This window comes from Anser cygnoides, chromosome 13 (assembly GCF_040182565.1).
Source record: "Anser cygnoides isolate HZ-2024a breed goose chromosome 13, Taihu_goose_T2T_genome, whole genome shotgun sequence".
Taxonomy (NCBI): Eukaryota; Metazoa; Chordata; class Aves; order Anseriformes; family Anatidae; genus Anser; species Anser cygnoides.
The window spans coordinates 3,678,553-3,695,624 of NC_089885.1; the positions used below are offsets into that span (position 1 = coordinate 3,678,553).

General features: G+C 41.1%; 2 protein-coding genes across 6 annotated transcripts in view; one reads left to right on the forward strand and one right to left on the reverse strand.

Annotated features, from left to right (window-relative positions):
* Positions 1-17,072, reverse strand: part of CHRDL1 (chordin like 1) — a 59,961-nt gene that overhangs the window by 12,730 nt on the left and 30,159 nt on the right. For 2 of the 5 annotated variants that reach the window (XM_048070628.2, XM_048070629.2), the window contains exons 7-12: positions 15,773-15,840; positions 14,341-14,515; positions 10,871-11,065; positions 8,956-9,123; positions 7,615-7,704; positions 3,232-6,391 (exon numbers count right to left, since the gene is read on the reverse strand). In XM_048070628.2, the coding sequence (XP_047926585.2) occupies positions 6,261-6,391; positions 7,615-7,704; positions 8,956-9,123; positions 10,871-11,065; positions 14,341-14,515; positions 15,773-15,840 (827 nt within the window). In that variant the 3' untranslated portion in view covers positions 3,232-6,260. Of the gene's footprint in view, positions 1-3,231; positions 6,392-7,614; positions 7,705-8,955; positions 9,124-10,870; positions 11,066-14,340; positions 14,516-15,772; positions 15,841-17,072 lie in introns of those variants that run through there. The other 3 variants (XM_067004984.1, XM_048070631.2, XM_048070632.2) reach the window with 3 other exon arrangements.
* The window catches only part of PAK3 (p21 (RAC1) activated kinase 3), a 180,943-nt gene continuing 174,845 nt past the window's right edge, over positions 10,975-17,072 (forward strand). The window contains exon 1 of the mRNA XM_048070625.2: positions 10,975-11,105. The gene's annotated coding sequence lies outside the window, so the exon portion shown is untranslated. The remainder of the gene's footprint in view (positions 11,106-17,072) is intronic.

Here is a 17,072-nt window from a genome sequence, read left to right on the forward strand (position 1 = left end):
TGATTAATTGATGACTACTGTCTATTAGTTTATGAGATATTTATGTAACCACAACTATAAATACTTCCAGATAATTTCACTAGTGAAAAAAAAAAAGTCCCCAAGTCTCACTTCTCTTGTTTGATGCTGCTACATCATTTCCCATTCCATCCTGAGAACACTACAAAAAGTTTGTACTTGAACTGCATCTTTAACATTGTGCAGCTTGGTCATGCTGCACAACATTTTAATAGAGGAAATGAAAATAAATACCATATCAATTTCAAGCTAGAGGTTTTAACAGGAAAGTCTGAATCTTCCCTTTTAGAGATGCAGAGCAAAAAGATACCCCCGTACATAAACCTTAAGCATCACTTGACTCCTATTTATGCCCCTAAACAGAGGCCGCAAATAAAGTTGATTGATTGCCCATCCTAGCTGTTGGCAGAGGGGAGAAGGGAGCTGGGGAAGAACAGATTAGGGTACAGTGCTGGCTAAGGACCACTGCGGCTGCGAATCTGTTGGTGAAAAGTATAAAATGTGCCTTCGGTACATATGAAACACTACAGCACACTAAAATGTGGTTGATGCCATTATAGTGTGTCAGTGTGAGTTCTTCAGGGACTCTTTCTTATAGGGATTGGGAATTTTACTATTTACTTCAGTGGCAATAGAACTCAGTTTTAATTTATGTTGGCCTGAACACACCTGATTTCTTGGTGTTGTGATTCTGAAACAAACAGGAGGAGAAAGAAACAGGAGAAATAATTCTATAGGAGATCAAATTGATCTTGGTGGAGAGATTAGCTAATTATTGGTGCTGTTTGTGAAGCAGTTAGCAGCACTCACAGCTTAGGGTAATGTATCTCTGTCTCTTGAGCTGAGGTCAGCTGAGGACAGAGTGTGAGTTTTTCCTTAGAGTTGTAGTGAAATCAGGCTTCTTGCCTTTTTTGGACTTACTGACCTGGCATCCGGTGTGTCTACATGAAAATCTGCTTTCTCGTGTTAAACTCAATTACTTGTTTTTGCTTTGAATGCTTCACATTCCTGCTCACAGTTGGGTTGGTGTTATGTGAGAAGGGCAGGGTTGTGGGTTCATGTTCATATACTCCTGTGGTTGCAGACATACTTTACCCAAGAAGTAAAATGGTCCAAAACCTCAGTGGAGAAGATGAAGACATTTCTCAAACCCCAAACAAAAGCAATAAATGGAAATAAGGATTAACTTTGTCAATTTTCACCCCTCCCACAATAAATCTCTAAAATCTTGGCTTTTATCTTAGATGGATAACACAATAGGCACCAGAGCACACCAATATTACGCAAATACTTCATGTGCTATCAATTATTTTGGAAGTATTCATCATCTGAATTGTGAAATGGTTTGACCTTTTTTCCTAACGGAGAGTGTGTGAAGATGTGAGTGTTAGGCTGTCACATTCTTTCTCTTGTGCTTGTGTAGGTATCTTTAAAAGTAATTTCAGAAGAGCACAGCACCGACTAGGGCTCTCCTCTTGGTACCCTGCCACTCCTCATTGCTCTGTGGAGTCCTGTGGAGTCAGAATGATCTGCGGTACATGACAGGCAAATAGGAGTGAAGTGAGACATATGATGGTTCAGTGCAGTGCTAAAAATCACTTGGATGTTATGAAATCAAGAGAATACATTCAGTAGGAATGCAGCTGTGCAACCCTGACTGGTAGTGATTCTCAGTCCGCAGCTCACACCTCTCAGACAGCCCTGGTAAAGGGAGCTGGTACAAGAGGAGCTTGGAGCAGAGCGGGTATGCATGCCTAGAACGTGTTCTCAGGGAAAGGATTCATGCAACAGATGCCTTGTTAAAGTAAAAAGGTGGCTAAGATGAATTTGCAGGTTGCGATGAAATAACAGAAATCAATTTCATGAGGAATTTTCAGAGGCATCTTGAATTTCAGATTTTATGTACTTACAGATTCACAGGGATTTACTGTGGAACCACTTTGAACAATCGCCTTTCCCAAGGCTGCTATCTCCATTTTAGTTAAACTACTAGCCATGTGTGAGTTCATGTTTTACACTTCTTTCTTATGTTCCTTAAGACCATCTCTTTTTAGTATTTAGCACAGATCGATTCGATCAACATTTCCCCAATTATTTTGAGCTTCAGAATATATATTGCACAGAAAGCAATATGCCCTGGACTGTTCTCTCAGTTGTCATTGCTTGATGAATTCTTTAGTTGGAATGCGTATATGGTTGTCAATGCTTTGATTTTCAAAATTAATCATGCAGGGTAGGTGAAAGCTAAACTAAATATGGTATTTCCCAAAGGTCAAACATATCTCTGAGCAGAAAATTTCTATGTTGAAGGTTCTATGTTCTCTCCCCAGCATGCTGTTGTTGCTTTACAGACAAGTCCTGAAAGCAAACAGTCATGTCTCCTGTGATTAACCGATTTAAACGAACTGATAGTTTGAGCATTGGGCTGATCCTTCTAATTTGTCTCTTTGCATTACCCAGGTTGTGCTATTTCTCTTGATTTTCAGCTTAGCTGGGATGAGTGCTGGTGTAGGTTGATTTGCAAAAGTCAGCAGAAGGCACTCCTGAGAGAAGACCTGGATGAATGAATTAGTGAAGTGCTGGGGACACAGATGTCCTGCTGCAAGCTTTGTCTGGTTTTCAGACATACTGAACAGTTAGGGCTCAGTGTTGATCCTGTTGATGCTGAGTTAGTTGAAACAGTAAGCTTTTACTGTCTTGGTCTGAAACAGATTTAAATAGGAGCAAAATTACCACTCCTATGGATTAAACACTGCAGCATATTGCAGCCGTGAATTAATTGTAGCTAACTTGTCTGTGGAGGACCACGCAACCCTGCTGAGCTCAGTGGGCCTCCCATGAGTGCGCTCCCCAGAGCTTCTCAGGCCTGGCTTGTAAGGGACTGTAAGTCACAACCTCTCTTAACCTCCAAATTTCTCTTAGGTTTTTGATAACCTGGGGTCTTAGGTGCACTGCTGGTACACCTGGTCCTTGAGGTTTAAGCTCATGCTTGAAGCATTAAGGACCTGAGTAAGTGCTGAAGCCTTCCTTTGCACCCTGTCTGGCAGTCAAAGTTTTGAATCCAAGTTTTTTGTAACTCGATGTCTGATCCCATGTCATGCAGCCATGCACTTCACCCAGGCCTGCGAGCGTGTGAGGCTCCAGCCTGCTGTGAGGTGACAGCGGCAGGGCTGCAGGCAGGAGCACTGAAACAAGCGTAGTGACCCAGCAACATCAGGCACAAAATGTCTTGCTTTATTAACAACTTTAGAGTTTATTAATTTATAAAACCAGGTCAAAGTGATACAAGTACATAAATAAGTACCGTAACAGACATACATCCCATGAAGAGAATTGAAAGCATGATGACACTGTATTTTATTATCTTAAGTGACCAGAACTGTAAAAATGCAACACTGCATTTTACTAAATGATACTTATGATTTTTTTTGCTTTTCTTTAAACATGTTTATTATAAAATAAATACACAATCTGGACTCTACTGGTCCTGTCAGAAATACAAAAAGCTGGTTGCCGCCTTCTTCTTCTTAAAAAAACGCAATACTGTACACTTTCCACTTAGTCTTTGTTCACCAGCTACTGCTACAAGCAGACTATGCCTGTGAGGTGAGAAGACAACTGCCGGTCTTCCCACCTGATCGTGACAGTTCCTCAGAAAGTCTTCCTTACAGTGTCTTCACCAAAGGAACGATTTGGTTAATTCATGACTTGTTAGAAGATTTCTAGTGAAATTTAGCACTTCTACAGCACATTCCAACCCAATAGATGCTGCATGCTGTGGGTGTTGCTGATGCCAAGCTGCTGCTTCTACAGTTAATTATGTTGCATGAGGTCTCGGGGCCTTGGTTAGGACACTCTACACCCCTCCCAAACGCCAGCACAGCATTTATGGAGGCAGAGACTGGGATCCTACAGAAGCTTGGTGGGATGATTCACTTAGCTCTCTTGTTATGAACAGTGATATGGGCCTTCTGATGGCCAGGTGCCGGTTACAGCATGTTTTCAGTGATGTTGGTGTCCATGCCCAGCAGCCTGCAGGGCGCTGTGAGGAGAGGCCAGGGCTGCCCCAGGCCTGTCACAGTCAGGGCCGGCTGGTTCCAGCAGCCCCACCACGGGGCCCAGCTGGGCCCAGCAGTGACCCTGGGAACACCTCGGGGAAAGTGGATTTCAGAGAGGGCAAAATACTGCCAGCAGTGAGGGGGAAAGTGTGAGGAACGGCCCCAAGGGCAGGGCAGGGCAGGCTCCAGGCCCGGAGCTCCCTGAGGGCTAAGGGGAGCCTGCACTGGAGCAGGTATCCACACTGCGGCCCAAGGAGGTTTGTCTGTTACTGATAGCAGGCAAGAGTGTTTTATTACTGCAAATCTACCTGAATGCTCCCTTTTTAGCATGTTTTCCTGTTACCCAGTGGGCTGAGTTGAGTGCTTGGCAGGGAGGGAAATGTTCCTATGTGTTATCTGTGCTCTGACCAGGCCTAGGGACAATGCGGTGGTTATATAGAGGCAAGATTGCTAAGGACTGGAGAGCCACAATGTCCTGGATCACCCTATACATTATTTTCCTAGTTCCCTTCAGCTTTTCTGTCACTTTCTGTCTGTCCCTCTCACTTGCTCCTCTTTGCTGAGAAGCCCTGCGCTGCACTCCTACTGATGCTGCCCACGGCAGAGGCAGGCTGGGCACCATGAAGCAGCCTGCCTGAGAGGCCTGTGCTGAGAGGGAGGCTGCCAGCACCCCCTCAGGGTGGCGAAGTTTTGCCTGAAACAGGCTTTGGCTTCTGGCACTCAGCACTCAGCTCTCTCACACCTCCATCCCTTTAGAAACGGGTACAACCCTGCAGTGCTGTCACTGGCAGGATGACAAACCTCAAAATCCTTGCTGTCACTGTTGACTTCAATCCCTATGAAGACACAGCCCCTGGCTCAAACCATTTCCATAAAGCTTTGTTTCCTAGTGTGTGTATGAACAGCAGTATTCCTTCCTTCTTGTGGAGTAGAAAAAGGGGACAAAAGCAGGCAGAGTCACTTGCTTTGTGGGAATTAATCCAACACTGCAGCCATGAGGCAGTGCAGCATTTTGGTGACTCGCGTTCAGAGAAAACAGTTTTTAAAGTAATGACCTTATACTTCTTTTCTTTCTGGAGATGGGAGTCACCTTTCTTAAACACACTGTAGACATGCTACACTAAATTTAACAGAGTATCTCAAATTTCTTTTTCACCAATATAACAGTTTTCACAGATCTGCTCTGTTCTAGAGGCTTGCTGTAGCTGTTTGGTATTTGTCACGGGAGAGGTCTGTCCTTGAAGCCTGAGAACTGAGAGGCCACCATCAGAAAAATGCAGATTAGTTTTGTAACAAATCAGAACAAATAAATTAAGCACTGTTGCAACTCTGAGGAGTTATTAATTGGGAGGTTTAACCCTCCAGGAGTTTTGAAAGTGCTGCAAGTACTTCACCACCTTCTTTCACATCACTTCAGAAGGCAGTTTATCAGCCAAGACTGTGCATTAATAGGGCCCAGAAGAATGAACTTATTAGGGCAGTGATAGGGAGCTAATACTTACATTTTTGAGAGAAGTGGGTGGTGGACACAGTGAAAACCACTTAAAAGCGAACGTTTGCTCAAGTTGCTACAAAAATATAGTGATTGTCACTAACACCTGCTGTTCAGTTTATGGACTCAGTTTGCTCAACTACAAGACATCATCCCAAAGGCAGGATGCTTAGGAGTTTGTTAGTTTAAATCTGTTTTATATGTCTCCAACACAAGTATTTTATCACTTGTATTTTTCTTCCACAACTAAAAAAGATCCGTGAGTCATTTCAACACCAGAAATAGTATAAACTCAGCACAGGAAATAATGCTCTCCATAGCTCCTGCACATTTATTAGGTGTCCTTCTTTTCATTAGTTTGAATAACTTGCCAAATAATAATAATAAAAATGTTCTGTTTTCTTTTTTTTAACTTGTAAAGAAATGCAACTCTGGGAAAGTACAGTCTCTCTTTCTCCTTCTTCCACCAGTAATACAGAGCCTCCTAGTCTTTTGGAGGAGATATTTGAATTGGTTGACACAGACCACTACACATAAAGCAGCAAATTTGCTGTGCATGATGTGAATAATTACTGCATTATAGTTTTGTTTTTTAGGGCAACTGTTGACTTAAGCAAAATAAGCCTGCAGTCCAGCTGCAGATCCAAGTTTTCATAAGTTTTCTTGTGTTTCTCCCTCCAGTGCTGTCTCCCTTAACAGTGACCCTTTTCAGACTTCTCAAGGTACAAAACCTTTACCAAATCCTCGAGCTCAGTCCTGCACACTCTGCTTTCACACATTTGGCTGATCTGAGCTTCTCCCTCGCTAAATATTTTCCACTGGCCTGAAAACAAAAATACAAAGGAGAAAGATACTGACTTAGAAAGGGCATAGGGAACTTTGGAGTCACTTACAAGCACTCTCCAGACAAACTGATTCACAGTGGTCAGAGAGGATGTCCAATCCTCCCACGGAAAATATTCGAAGTATCTTACAATCATGTAACATATTCCATGCAAAGTAACTTTGTTACAAATAATAAACAAGGACCTGAATATTATCCCTTTCTTTAACCAACTAGTACTATAAATTGACCCTGTTTATTTCATCCAGTTATGAAAACAGATCCTCTGCTTTATGACAGAGTGATTTGAGAATTGAAATCTGATAGTAAACCCAAGTATTTAAAAGTCAGGAAACATGTCAAAGTTTTTCATGCAATATGAACTCTGCCTATTTGTGTATAATACAAACTGTATTTGTTGGATATTAGTATTTCTGTACGGTTTTGATAATTTTAATAGAAATGCCTGTTGTCTTGGTAACTAGAATATGATAGTACAGATAACAACAAGTGTAGAGAAGGTTGAAAGGAAAAAATTAGGAAACCTTCTAGATGAAAAGGTGCCTACTTCTAACTAAGACTGTGTTACCAAGAACCAAGTATTCCTGGATAAAATACTTCCTTCCTAATTGGACCTCAGAAAAAATGTCAACTTTTAGTGCAAAAGAACTGGGAACTATAATTGTCTATACCTCAATTAAACTGTCACATTAAGTGTCATATCCAAAGCTGTGTGAAATACAAAAAAGAAATTGAATCAAGAGTGATAAATAAATTGCATATCTTTTCAAAAGACAGATTTTAATAGTAAATATATAACTAAGAACATAGGAAAGGCTTCTTTCATATATAACATAAATATATATGTGTATATATTTATGTGTATATATATGTATATATGTATATTGTCTTAAATGAAGTCCAGTTGTGCTGTTTTACTGACATCAGCCATATTTCAGGCTTATAGCAGTACGAGCAGAAAACAGACAATCTTGTATTTTCTCAGAATGATAGGAGACTAGCACAGCCTGGACATGAGTTTTTGTTACATGCATTTGTATTTTAAATTGCCGTATTTTGATTATTTAATTTTAAACATATTGATGCCATGTATTGGAGGAAAATGAGTACATCTGCTTGACTGTGTTGAGTAAAATGGCATGTTTCTCAAGGCTGTAATTATATGGACAACAGAAATCTGACAAGGTCAGAATTTTACTTACTAGGGGTTGTCCTTGTTATCTGCTTGAAGTAGGGAAGTTCTTCAAATTCCCTCTTGGACACTTTCTCAATGTAGAAGTGGCGCAGAATCCCTTCAGCAAAGAAATGAGAAGTGCGTGTTACTGGAAATGCGCCTGTTGTTCTAAGCCTGGGTTGCTGCCCGGCCTTTATGTAGAATGACTGCTGTGTCGAGCCACATTGTGAAATAATCCTTACCGATAATGCGGATTTTCAGCCTATTCGTTTTGACTCTGTTTGCTACCCCAGTGTTTATCTTCTGTGGATTTATGATTACAGAGAGTTTCTGAGGGGTGTGAGAATTAGCTGATTCTTTTCCAACATAGCTGAAACCTTCCTTAGTGTGAGTAAATGTAAGATTGCAACAGAAGCCAAAATCCCAGTGTCTTGGATAAAAACAGTATCATTTTGTTGTCAGATTCCATTTTGCCTGTCATGAGTTAGCAGACAACATCACTGTCAACTCATCACAGGGCTTTGTGGCTTCCTGAACACACAGAGTAATTATTAACCATCAGCCCCCCTGGGACTTCCTTTCTGCTCACAGCTGGGGTTTGGCTTTGTGCTTTAAAGTGCATTCTGGAGATGTATCATCTCCATGGTAAGGGCTGCACTACATGAGGGTTTCCTATGAGGATCATGGGGTTTTTGCTTAAATTGGATAAAGTAGACAGGATTTTGAGGGAGCTGAAGGTAATAATTTAACTACGCTAGCTGTTCAGGATATGCAGAAATGCATTGGCTTCTGAAAACTTTTCAATTTTCTTCTAACTTTATAAGTTGATCTATTAAAAGATACTGCTTCCATCCTTAATACATTTCTTGCCAATATTCTAGAGCATCATGGACGTAGGTACATATTGGTAAAGCTGATAGGGCAGACAGTGATTTCCGTGACAAGCTTTTGGGTCCATCCAAATAAGAACCTCCAAACACTTGCTTCAAACCCTACTGTCCACTCCTCTGCAATAAATTACCAGGGGTATTACTGACAGCTGATTTGGTTTTGTGTCCAGGAGTATGTAGAAGTAGAGTTTCGGGTGTTATTAATGGTGTTTGTTCAGCAAAACGTGTGTTTGACATGGCCATAGTAGTGATATCTTAAATAGCTAGTAGTGATATCTTAAATAGCTAGAAGAACACGTGCTCGAGCGAGTCCAGAGAAGGGCGACCAATCGATGATCTTGAGGTCTCTTCCAACCTAGAAAAATCTGTGAATCTGTGAATCTGTGAAACAGCAGTCACAAGATGCTTGGATTGTATATCGCTCTGGGATTTTAATGGAAGATGATACACTTTTTAAAGAAAGAACCCACTCAACTCACCTTTTCTAATTGTCCACACATGTATTTCTATTTGGGGTGGCTTTTCAGTCTCTACTGCAATTTTTCTGATGGTTTCTCCTTCCTCTGTGAAAACGGATTCATAGACGGGAAATGTCTCTTTCCCACAGAAGTAATCTTTGTTGTCAAAGCTTTGACTTGGCACTTCTTCTGTTTAAAAAAAGCCCAAAACACATTCTACAGCTGTAATCAAGTCTTCCAGAACTTACTTGGCACCAACAGCCAAGCAGGTTTAGTTTAAAATTAGAATTTTCATAGAACCATAGAATATCCCAAGTTGGAAGAGACCCACAAGGATTACTGGGTCCAGCTCATATGTTCACTTGTATGGTCTTTCAAATCCATCTCCAGCTAAGCCCTAGACATTTAATAATGTTCTGTTCTGCTAGGTTCTGATTGCCTGTCTGTGGTGGCAAGACAGTATTTGTATTTATAATCCAGTTTTGTAACAAAATATGCTGTACAGGTCTGTGAGACTCCTCATGATCTTCGAACTTGTTGTCCATTTTTCAATAACAGTAGGAGTCTCAGAGAGAATGAAATAACAGTGAAAATCAGTGGTTAGAGAGAATGAAGAGACCCAAATTATTGTTTTGTTGAGGAAAAGGGCAAGGAGAACCTATACATTTTGCTCAGCAGCAGCCAGCTGGCTGGTCAGCACACAGGGATGTGGCCAGCCAGCAGATCAGTGCAAGGCTGGCTAGACACAGCACACATTATCTCATGACCACCTGGGAAAGTCATAGGGCATATAAGTGGAAATTGTCATTATTCTCATGGCAATTGGAAGTTGGACAAGAATGCGAGAGAGACGATGCAACTCAGAGGACAGATCAGAAGACATTCAGCTTTCTTAACAATTGGTGCACAGAATCTCCAAAAGATGGTAACTTTCAATTTGCTCTTACATTTTCCATTGAAGCCTCTTAGCCAGTTTTGCTGACTGTTCTCATCTCAGATGAGTTAAAAGCTGTGGATCTCAGATCCACAAGTACCCAAAACAGCCCAAATACACATCTCCTTCCAACCTACTGCCACTGCATTGAGCTTTTTCCCAGCTACCAGGGCTAGCAAGAGAAAAAGTGCAGTGTGTGTTCTATGAAGGATTTCCATATGCAACTGAACAACTCATTTCCTTAGAGCACTTCCACCCAATGCATCACCAACTAAGCACAGAAATGGGCCATACAGATTAGAAAAGAAGTTCAAAGGCACAGAAGGGAATTGGACGCTCCTTTACTCTTTTTGTCATATGCAACACGCCTGATCATTTGGCAGACCACCAGCAGATTCATCCTGTTAACAGATTTTTCACTAGTTGTAGGCATGTCAACGTAAGTTTAATCATTAGTGCAGCACAGAAACTTAATGCTAAATTTATGATACATTAGTATTTATTTTAAGGATTAAATTATATAATTGACACCAATCATTTTGTAGTCAGAAGTTTTGAATCCTTCTGGTACATTTTGAAAAGGAGAAATGATATTAGGTCCATGCACATTTCACAAGCTAGAAAATGGTTCGAATGTTCTGAGAATACTGCAGTGGGGGAAGGATGGGAGAGTCTTTTGACAGTAATGAACTGTCTGTGTACGCTTCTGTAATTTTCTCTTTGGAAATGAGTGTCAGGAAGTCATACTAACAGTAGAGAAAAAGGCAGTGACTGATCAGAATGTATGTGCCCCACGCAGCAAGCCCCCCCCATTTGAGGAACAGCAGCTAAAGGGAGGGCTGGCCAGGCAGCTCTGCCTGTCCCACTGTGATATCTGCACACAGATTAGAACAGTGGGTACTGCTATTGCAGTTTTCATCAGATCTTGTGACCAGAAGGCTTGAGCCAAGCCCCCTAACGTGCACAGAAAAAAGGTGGTCTGTAATCAACTCTTTGTTTTACCTGGACAGACTTTACAGCATTTTCCTTCTACTTTCTGAGGGTATTTGCAGGGATATTGTTCTGGACAATGAATTTTCTTACATTCTTGTTTGGTGATGTTGCAGGTGCACAACACACACTCCACGATTCCAAAGGCCCGGAGATTAGGGTGCCAAGATTCACCATGGGAGTATGTTTTGCCATTTGAAACACAAACTACAAAAGAAGAGAAAAGGAAGAAGTACAACTGGAAAAGGTATGTTCACTGGCTACTCCTCCACAAACGTTCATTTAATTCATGCACGTTTGTTTAAAGCAGTGTCTCCCTCTATCATTTGTTAGTGTCTCTGGCTTACTTCACTGCTTGTTAACTTCAGTCAGAGTTTTGCCACTTCAAATGGGTCTGAGCCTGTGATCACTCATTTCTGAGCAGATTTGCCTTGGTTCCAAGTCTGCTGATGCCAGTATCCATCACTATTTTGAGGAGGACATTGAAGGTGGCTGAGTCAAGTATTTGACTAGCTCCTCTCCACTGCACGCATTTCACTTGTGCATCATTAAGCAGCTTAAAAAACTAATTCATTCTTCCCCCTCCTGCTCTTAGTCCACACACAGGACACAGCCTGCTAAATTGGCTCTGGCTTCTAGAATTGAATCTGCAGCTGGCAAAATCATGACATTTGCTACTGAGTCATCTGCACAACTTCTCTTAGCATTAGCTGAATATGGCTTTTGCAGGGAGAGCCATGATATCAACAAGGTGGATTAGCGCCACCTGGACCTTATTTCACTTCCATGTGGGACTTCCTGCTATGGAAAACAGAGCAAGAGCAAGGGAATGTTGCAAAATGAAGTTTGAAGTCCTTTGTGGAGATGTGTATGTCTATAGGTATATAAGGACATTTGAGTTTGGGAATCACAAGGAAACATTAACTTGAAAGGATGCACATGGGACTGAAATTTCATTCTAATAGCATCTAAGCATCTCAGAATATTTTTTCATCAGTGCCTCTGGGAGACAGAGAAGTACAGCTTGCAGAAGGAGAGTGGAAAAATCCATACCTGGTGGAAGCCAGTTTGGGTCACCCTGCAGTTAATGGGAATTATATCACTTTACACCATGTCTGCATTTGTCCTATAAACCTTACTTCTTTCTTTTTAAATATTTTATAAACACAAAGAAAAATGCAAACTAATCCTAACAAGGTGAAAGAAAGGGCACTGCCAGATTTCTAAAAGCAACTAAAGTGAAGCTGGGCTATGTTGTAAATATTTCCAATTCTTCTAATATGCCATCATTTTTATTAATGCTTTTATTTGTAAAATATGTTCCTCTTTTGCCTGTAACTTTCAAAAGCAATTTAATTTTTATCTGTAATCTGAAATTTACATCTAACTGGTAACAGATGTGACCAACTGGCTTATACTTTACTGAGTTACTGAGATTTATGGTGAGTGTTCTTTGTAATGTATTGTCTTTCATGGGGTTATGCTATCATTTGGTTTATAATTTGCTACTTTTTAACTCTTTCTTAAGACATGGTTTTATTTTAGAGGTGGAAAACAGTTTTTATTCTCACATAAAAGCAAATAATGTATTGTCTGTATACTGAGACCATGAGAGAAAAAACTATAAATGAAATAAAACTGGTAAGTACTCAGCAGGCTCCTTACATGCTAAATACTGTATTATTAGTTATATCTATGCGTATACAGATTGCTTCCCCAGCAAGAGTTCTCCAGATCCTTTATGGACATAATATTTCCTGACAGGGGAAGAGATACTATTTGATAGAGTGTATATACATTCTCTCTGTTTCAAGAATTTATTTAGCACAGAACAGTTAAATGAGTACTCTGAGGTAGCAGATGAAGCCTCCAGTAGAAGCCCAAATACGGCACATAACTTCTAGTTCCCAGGTGCCCTGGTTTTAGTACTTTTCATGTTCAGAATTATAAACCTGTACCCATGCTATTGTACATTATTTTCATTTCAGGATAATTGCTATGTGTTTATTTTTTAGCTTGTTGAAATGTGTCTCAAGCATTAATTAATAAAATACTTGTTAATTGCATAAGAACAAAAGAAAATACATGGTCAGCATTCTGGTTTCCATCGTGGGGGTCACTCAGACACTCTCTAGGCAGCGAATGTCTGAAGTTGTGGCAGTTATTCTACTGCATCCAGAAATATGCTACTCGTCTGTATGCTTTTTATTTGCTGAAGCAAATCAGTTAGAAATCTCTTTGATGATGTCTTCATGTGTGAATTACATGTCAAAGATATTGCACTGTGTGGAGATTCCTGCTCCTAGATTCAGCATAAAACACTGGCATGATCTGAATGTTTTTTCATGGTTGTTCAGGTGGATAATAAAGATCCTATGGCCAACATTCCTTCTGTTAGTTAATACCTTAAAAGATTAGTTGGCCTTAATACAAGGGCTTTTAACTCTTTGTGGGTAGTTTCTGAGTACCTACTGACTGGTATTTGTGGATAGCTGCTTTTCTGAACATGTACTTTTCCAGCTATTTCTTTTATGGCTTCTTAGGCCTGTCCCTGCAGACCTCTAGTGACTGAGGTACGCCCTCCGTAGGAAATGAGCATCCTACCCTTTGTACTGTACAGCACCTGCTGTCCCACAAACGGGAGAATTGGTATTTTCCCTCTATTTTTGTCTGTTCTGTAATGCAGCAGGAATCCGTCATGTTTGTACAAAGTCTGGCAGATGGGCAGTCCTGCTGTCCCCATAATGTGGTATGTCTCATATTATCAGAAGGCACTAAGTTACTCATTACTCTGGTTGACTTTGCCTGGTTACAGCTCAGGCATCCAGTCTAGGCTAATTGCTTACTTTGCCTCTGCTGTTAGACACGGGGGAGAAGTGCCCCCTGCATCTCAGACAACTACCTAACGGTGGGGGGAGTCATGATATTTTCTTTCTTGAGAATAATTTGCTAAGCCTTGGAGGCAGAAAATTCCGTGATACTATGGCAAAGGTTTATGGTCTGAGATTTGTGGGATAGTTAAAACACGTGCTTTTTACAGCTAGTAAAATTACAAGATAGGAGAGTGTAAGGAAAATAACCACTGTCTATTCCCTACTGGACAAGTCACTGTGTGAACCACCTAGCAAATTTAAGGGCATCATAGTGTCCTTTCTGGCTCTAAGTGCTCGCTTGGCTGGTCACAGCAGCACGCGTTCTCAGAGCTATGTAGCACGATCCCACAAAGTGATTCAGAGAGCAGCACAACAGTGTGGTGCCTGTGCAGAGTGAAATGCACTGTAGTATGTGCAGGCACAACTGACCTCAGTCAAGAGCTGATTCTGTATCCTTAATAGTTTGTTGCTTTTGCCTTTCTGATTTGCACTGAGTCTCTTGATACCAGTGCGAATTTCCAAGATTATGCTGTATATTTGGAGGATTCTTTTTGAGCTGTAGGTAGGTGCCTGACCTAGGGTAATACCATAAGAAGTACTCATCTTTACCTCGTCCGTGCTTGTGCTTGTTGTTGATGACAATTTGTACAATTGTTCCGGATGCTTGCTGGGGATCTGGCAGGACGCCGCGGTTACTCCTGGCACTGGGAAATCGTGGAACATTGACCACCTGCCTGGCGGAGCTGGGCGACAGGTCGTAGTGGGAGCGGTGGTACGAGTGTCTCTGTTGGGAGACACAAAGGGGCAGGAAAGTAAATGTCTTGCGCCAATGAGTGTGGTGAAAGAAGCCATACCAGAAGCTTAATGCAGGCAGTGGTTGTTGCCACTACCACCATCAAACAGGCCTCAAAATACTGAGTGGCACCGTACAAATAAAGGCCATACAGGTTTTGCAGCTAGTTAACATGGCAATGAAGTCACCTACACATATACAACTGGAACTCATCTCACCACGCTCTACATTCAGTCTAGGTGTCTGTATCTAAGTTGGTCATCTGAAGTCCCTGATCTAGTTAGTGGACAGGGAAGCACTTTTAGAACATGATTCATCTGACCTGTTGTGGATCTCTACATCATGAGGAGATGAATCACATTGCAGAAGAGCTTATTTCACTCTGTTTATTAGAGATGGAGTTCAGGGATAGACATATTCGTTACTTTTGTCTGCTTCAAGATTAGGTAAGCATAGGTAAGCCTGTCTAGTCTTCAGAGCACACGTGCACAATGACCATCCAGCTCCTTGTTTGCTTGCAGCTGCTCTGAACTCTCCTGCAGGGCCAAGGCTGGCCGACTTCACACAGACTGAGCTGAACCTTGCTGGAATCTGTCTCGCAGGCAGGGAAATCTCATTGGATTTGCAGAGGGAAGTAGTCTGTGCAGTACGTTTTCTAGAGCAAAAACAGTGGTTGTTTTCAGAGAATTATTTTCCAAAATACCATGGGCATGAAGGAATAGTGTGTGTTACAGCAGTTATTTTATGAGGCATGATTCTCCTCACTAATCCAAAGACCTGTTGGTTCATGTATTTGGGTAGTGTGCCTAATGCTTAAATGCTCTTAATGTTCTCTCCAAATGCTGTTATAAAAAGCCTCTCTTGAGGAGTAAGTTGTTAGTGGTTACTCTTAATCCCAGAGGCAGTGAAGCCCCTAACGTAAATATACATACGTATGTATGTCAACTGGGAAATTAAGAATTTGTAATTATGATTTTAAAGTGTTGCTTGCATAGCAAACAAAACACTTTGGAATTTTATTCTTGTAGAGCATATACAATGAAGACCAAATCCAGAGCCCCCAGGAGCTCATGGGAGTTCGTAATTCAGAGTTAGTCATGCATTCAGGTTGAGTTTTAAATTAAGGAGTTTGCTGCAGTAGATATTCCTATACATTGCCAGACCTGCTAATATCCTTTTCTCATTTTTCCTTGATACATTGGCATGTACAGCAGGAAAACGTGTCTTTAAATTGTAGGTCACACTTACAGCTTCCCTGTTGGCTGGCTGCCGGAAGATGTCTCCATCGGCATGTTCCCAGGATAACTCCCCATCTCCTGGACATGAAGCAGAGTAGTATCAGTTAGGGGAGTAATTGTGCAATGCTCAGGGATGTACCTAGCAGAAAAGTCTCACCCAGCTTTACAGCTACATTTAAGGTGGAGGTTGCATTAGTGTGTAGAAGTGTCAGTCTGTAGTCTGACCTTCTTGTCACTAGATTCTGTAGAGAGCAAAAGGAAGATGACTTCCCAAATATCTAGCAAGCTCAGGATGAAGATTTACGACCAGATTTATGTGGCTTAGCAAGATGCTATGGGCTGCATGATTTCCAGTACCCACCCGTGTGGATACTCAAGACAAGGAGACATAGCTTAGCTCTCAGAAAGGCTAAATCGTGTGACCTTCCATCTGCTGTGTGCATAAGCACAGCTACTGTTGCTCAGTTGATAGTAACTTACCTGAGAATTGAAGCCTGAATTACATTTTTGTAGTCCCCTCTGAAGTGTAGTCATTAATTAACATTTTAACATTGTATTATATATATCAGGAAAATGTACGCCATACTTTGTCCTGCAAATTTTCTACCCCTATGTCTTTTTGGTTGTTTTTTTTTTTTCTTCTTATTTATGCTTCACTTAATAAAATTTGTTAATTCACATGGAAGCCAGTGAATAACACTGCAGTAAGTTATGGCAGAGTGTGAGATGTTCAGCACTGTTATTTTTGAATTAGGCCAATAAAAGTAATACAAAATAAGGCTCATAACACCAATGACACTCGTAACAAAGCAAGGGTGTTCTGACTTGTCTTTTAGAACAGAAAGGGTTTTGCTAGAGCACTTGCAATTTGTACATGTAAGGCAGAAGTAACAAATGCTTTTGCGAATCAGTGTGAGGGGCTCGTGCAGCCAGGCTCTGGCTCCTCACAGCCAAACGTGATTCATGGAAAGGAAAGTTGGAAAGAAGAAGAAAGTCTCAGTTTCTATTCAGGAGTAGCATCCAGCTGTTTTCTGGGTAAGGACAAGCTTCATAAATACATACATAACTGAGCGTGAGCCACAGTGAAATTTGCAGCAGGGAAACATCAGTTCAGGCTAGGGAGAGAATGTGGCTTTAAGAAGTTGTTAAAGACATAGTTAGAGGTGTTCCTTGGTAGGACGAGCCGTGGAACTTGAACTGATATCTGATTCTTGGAAAACTTGTACAAGAACAGGAGAAATCATTTAGTGTGGAGCTGACCTTGGAATTTATCCCAGCCTTGGAATTCAGATATAGGTCCAGATAAAATT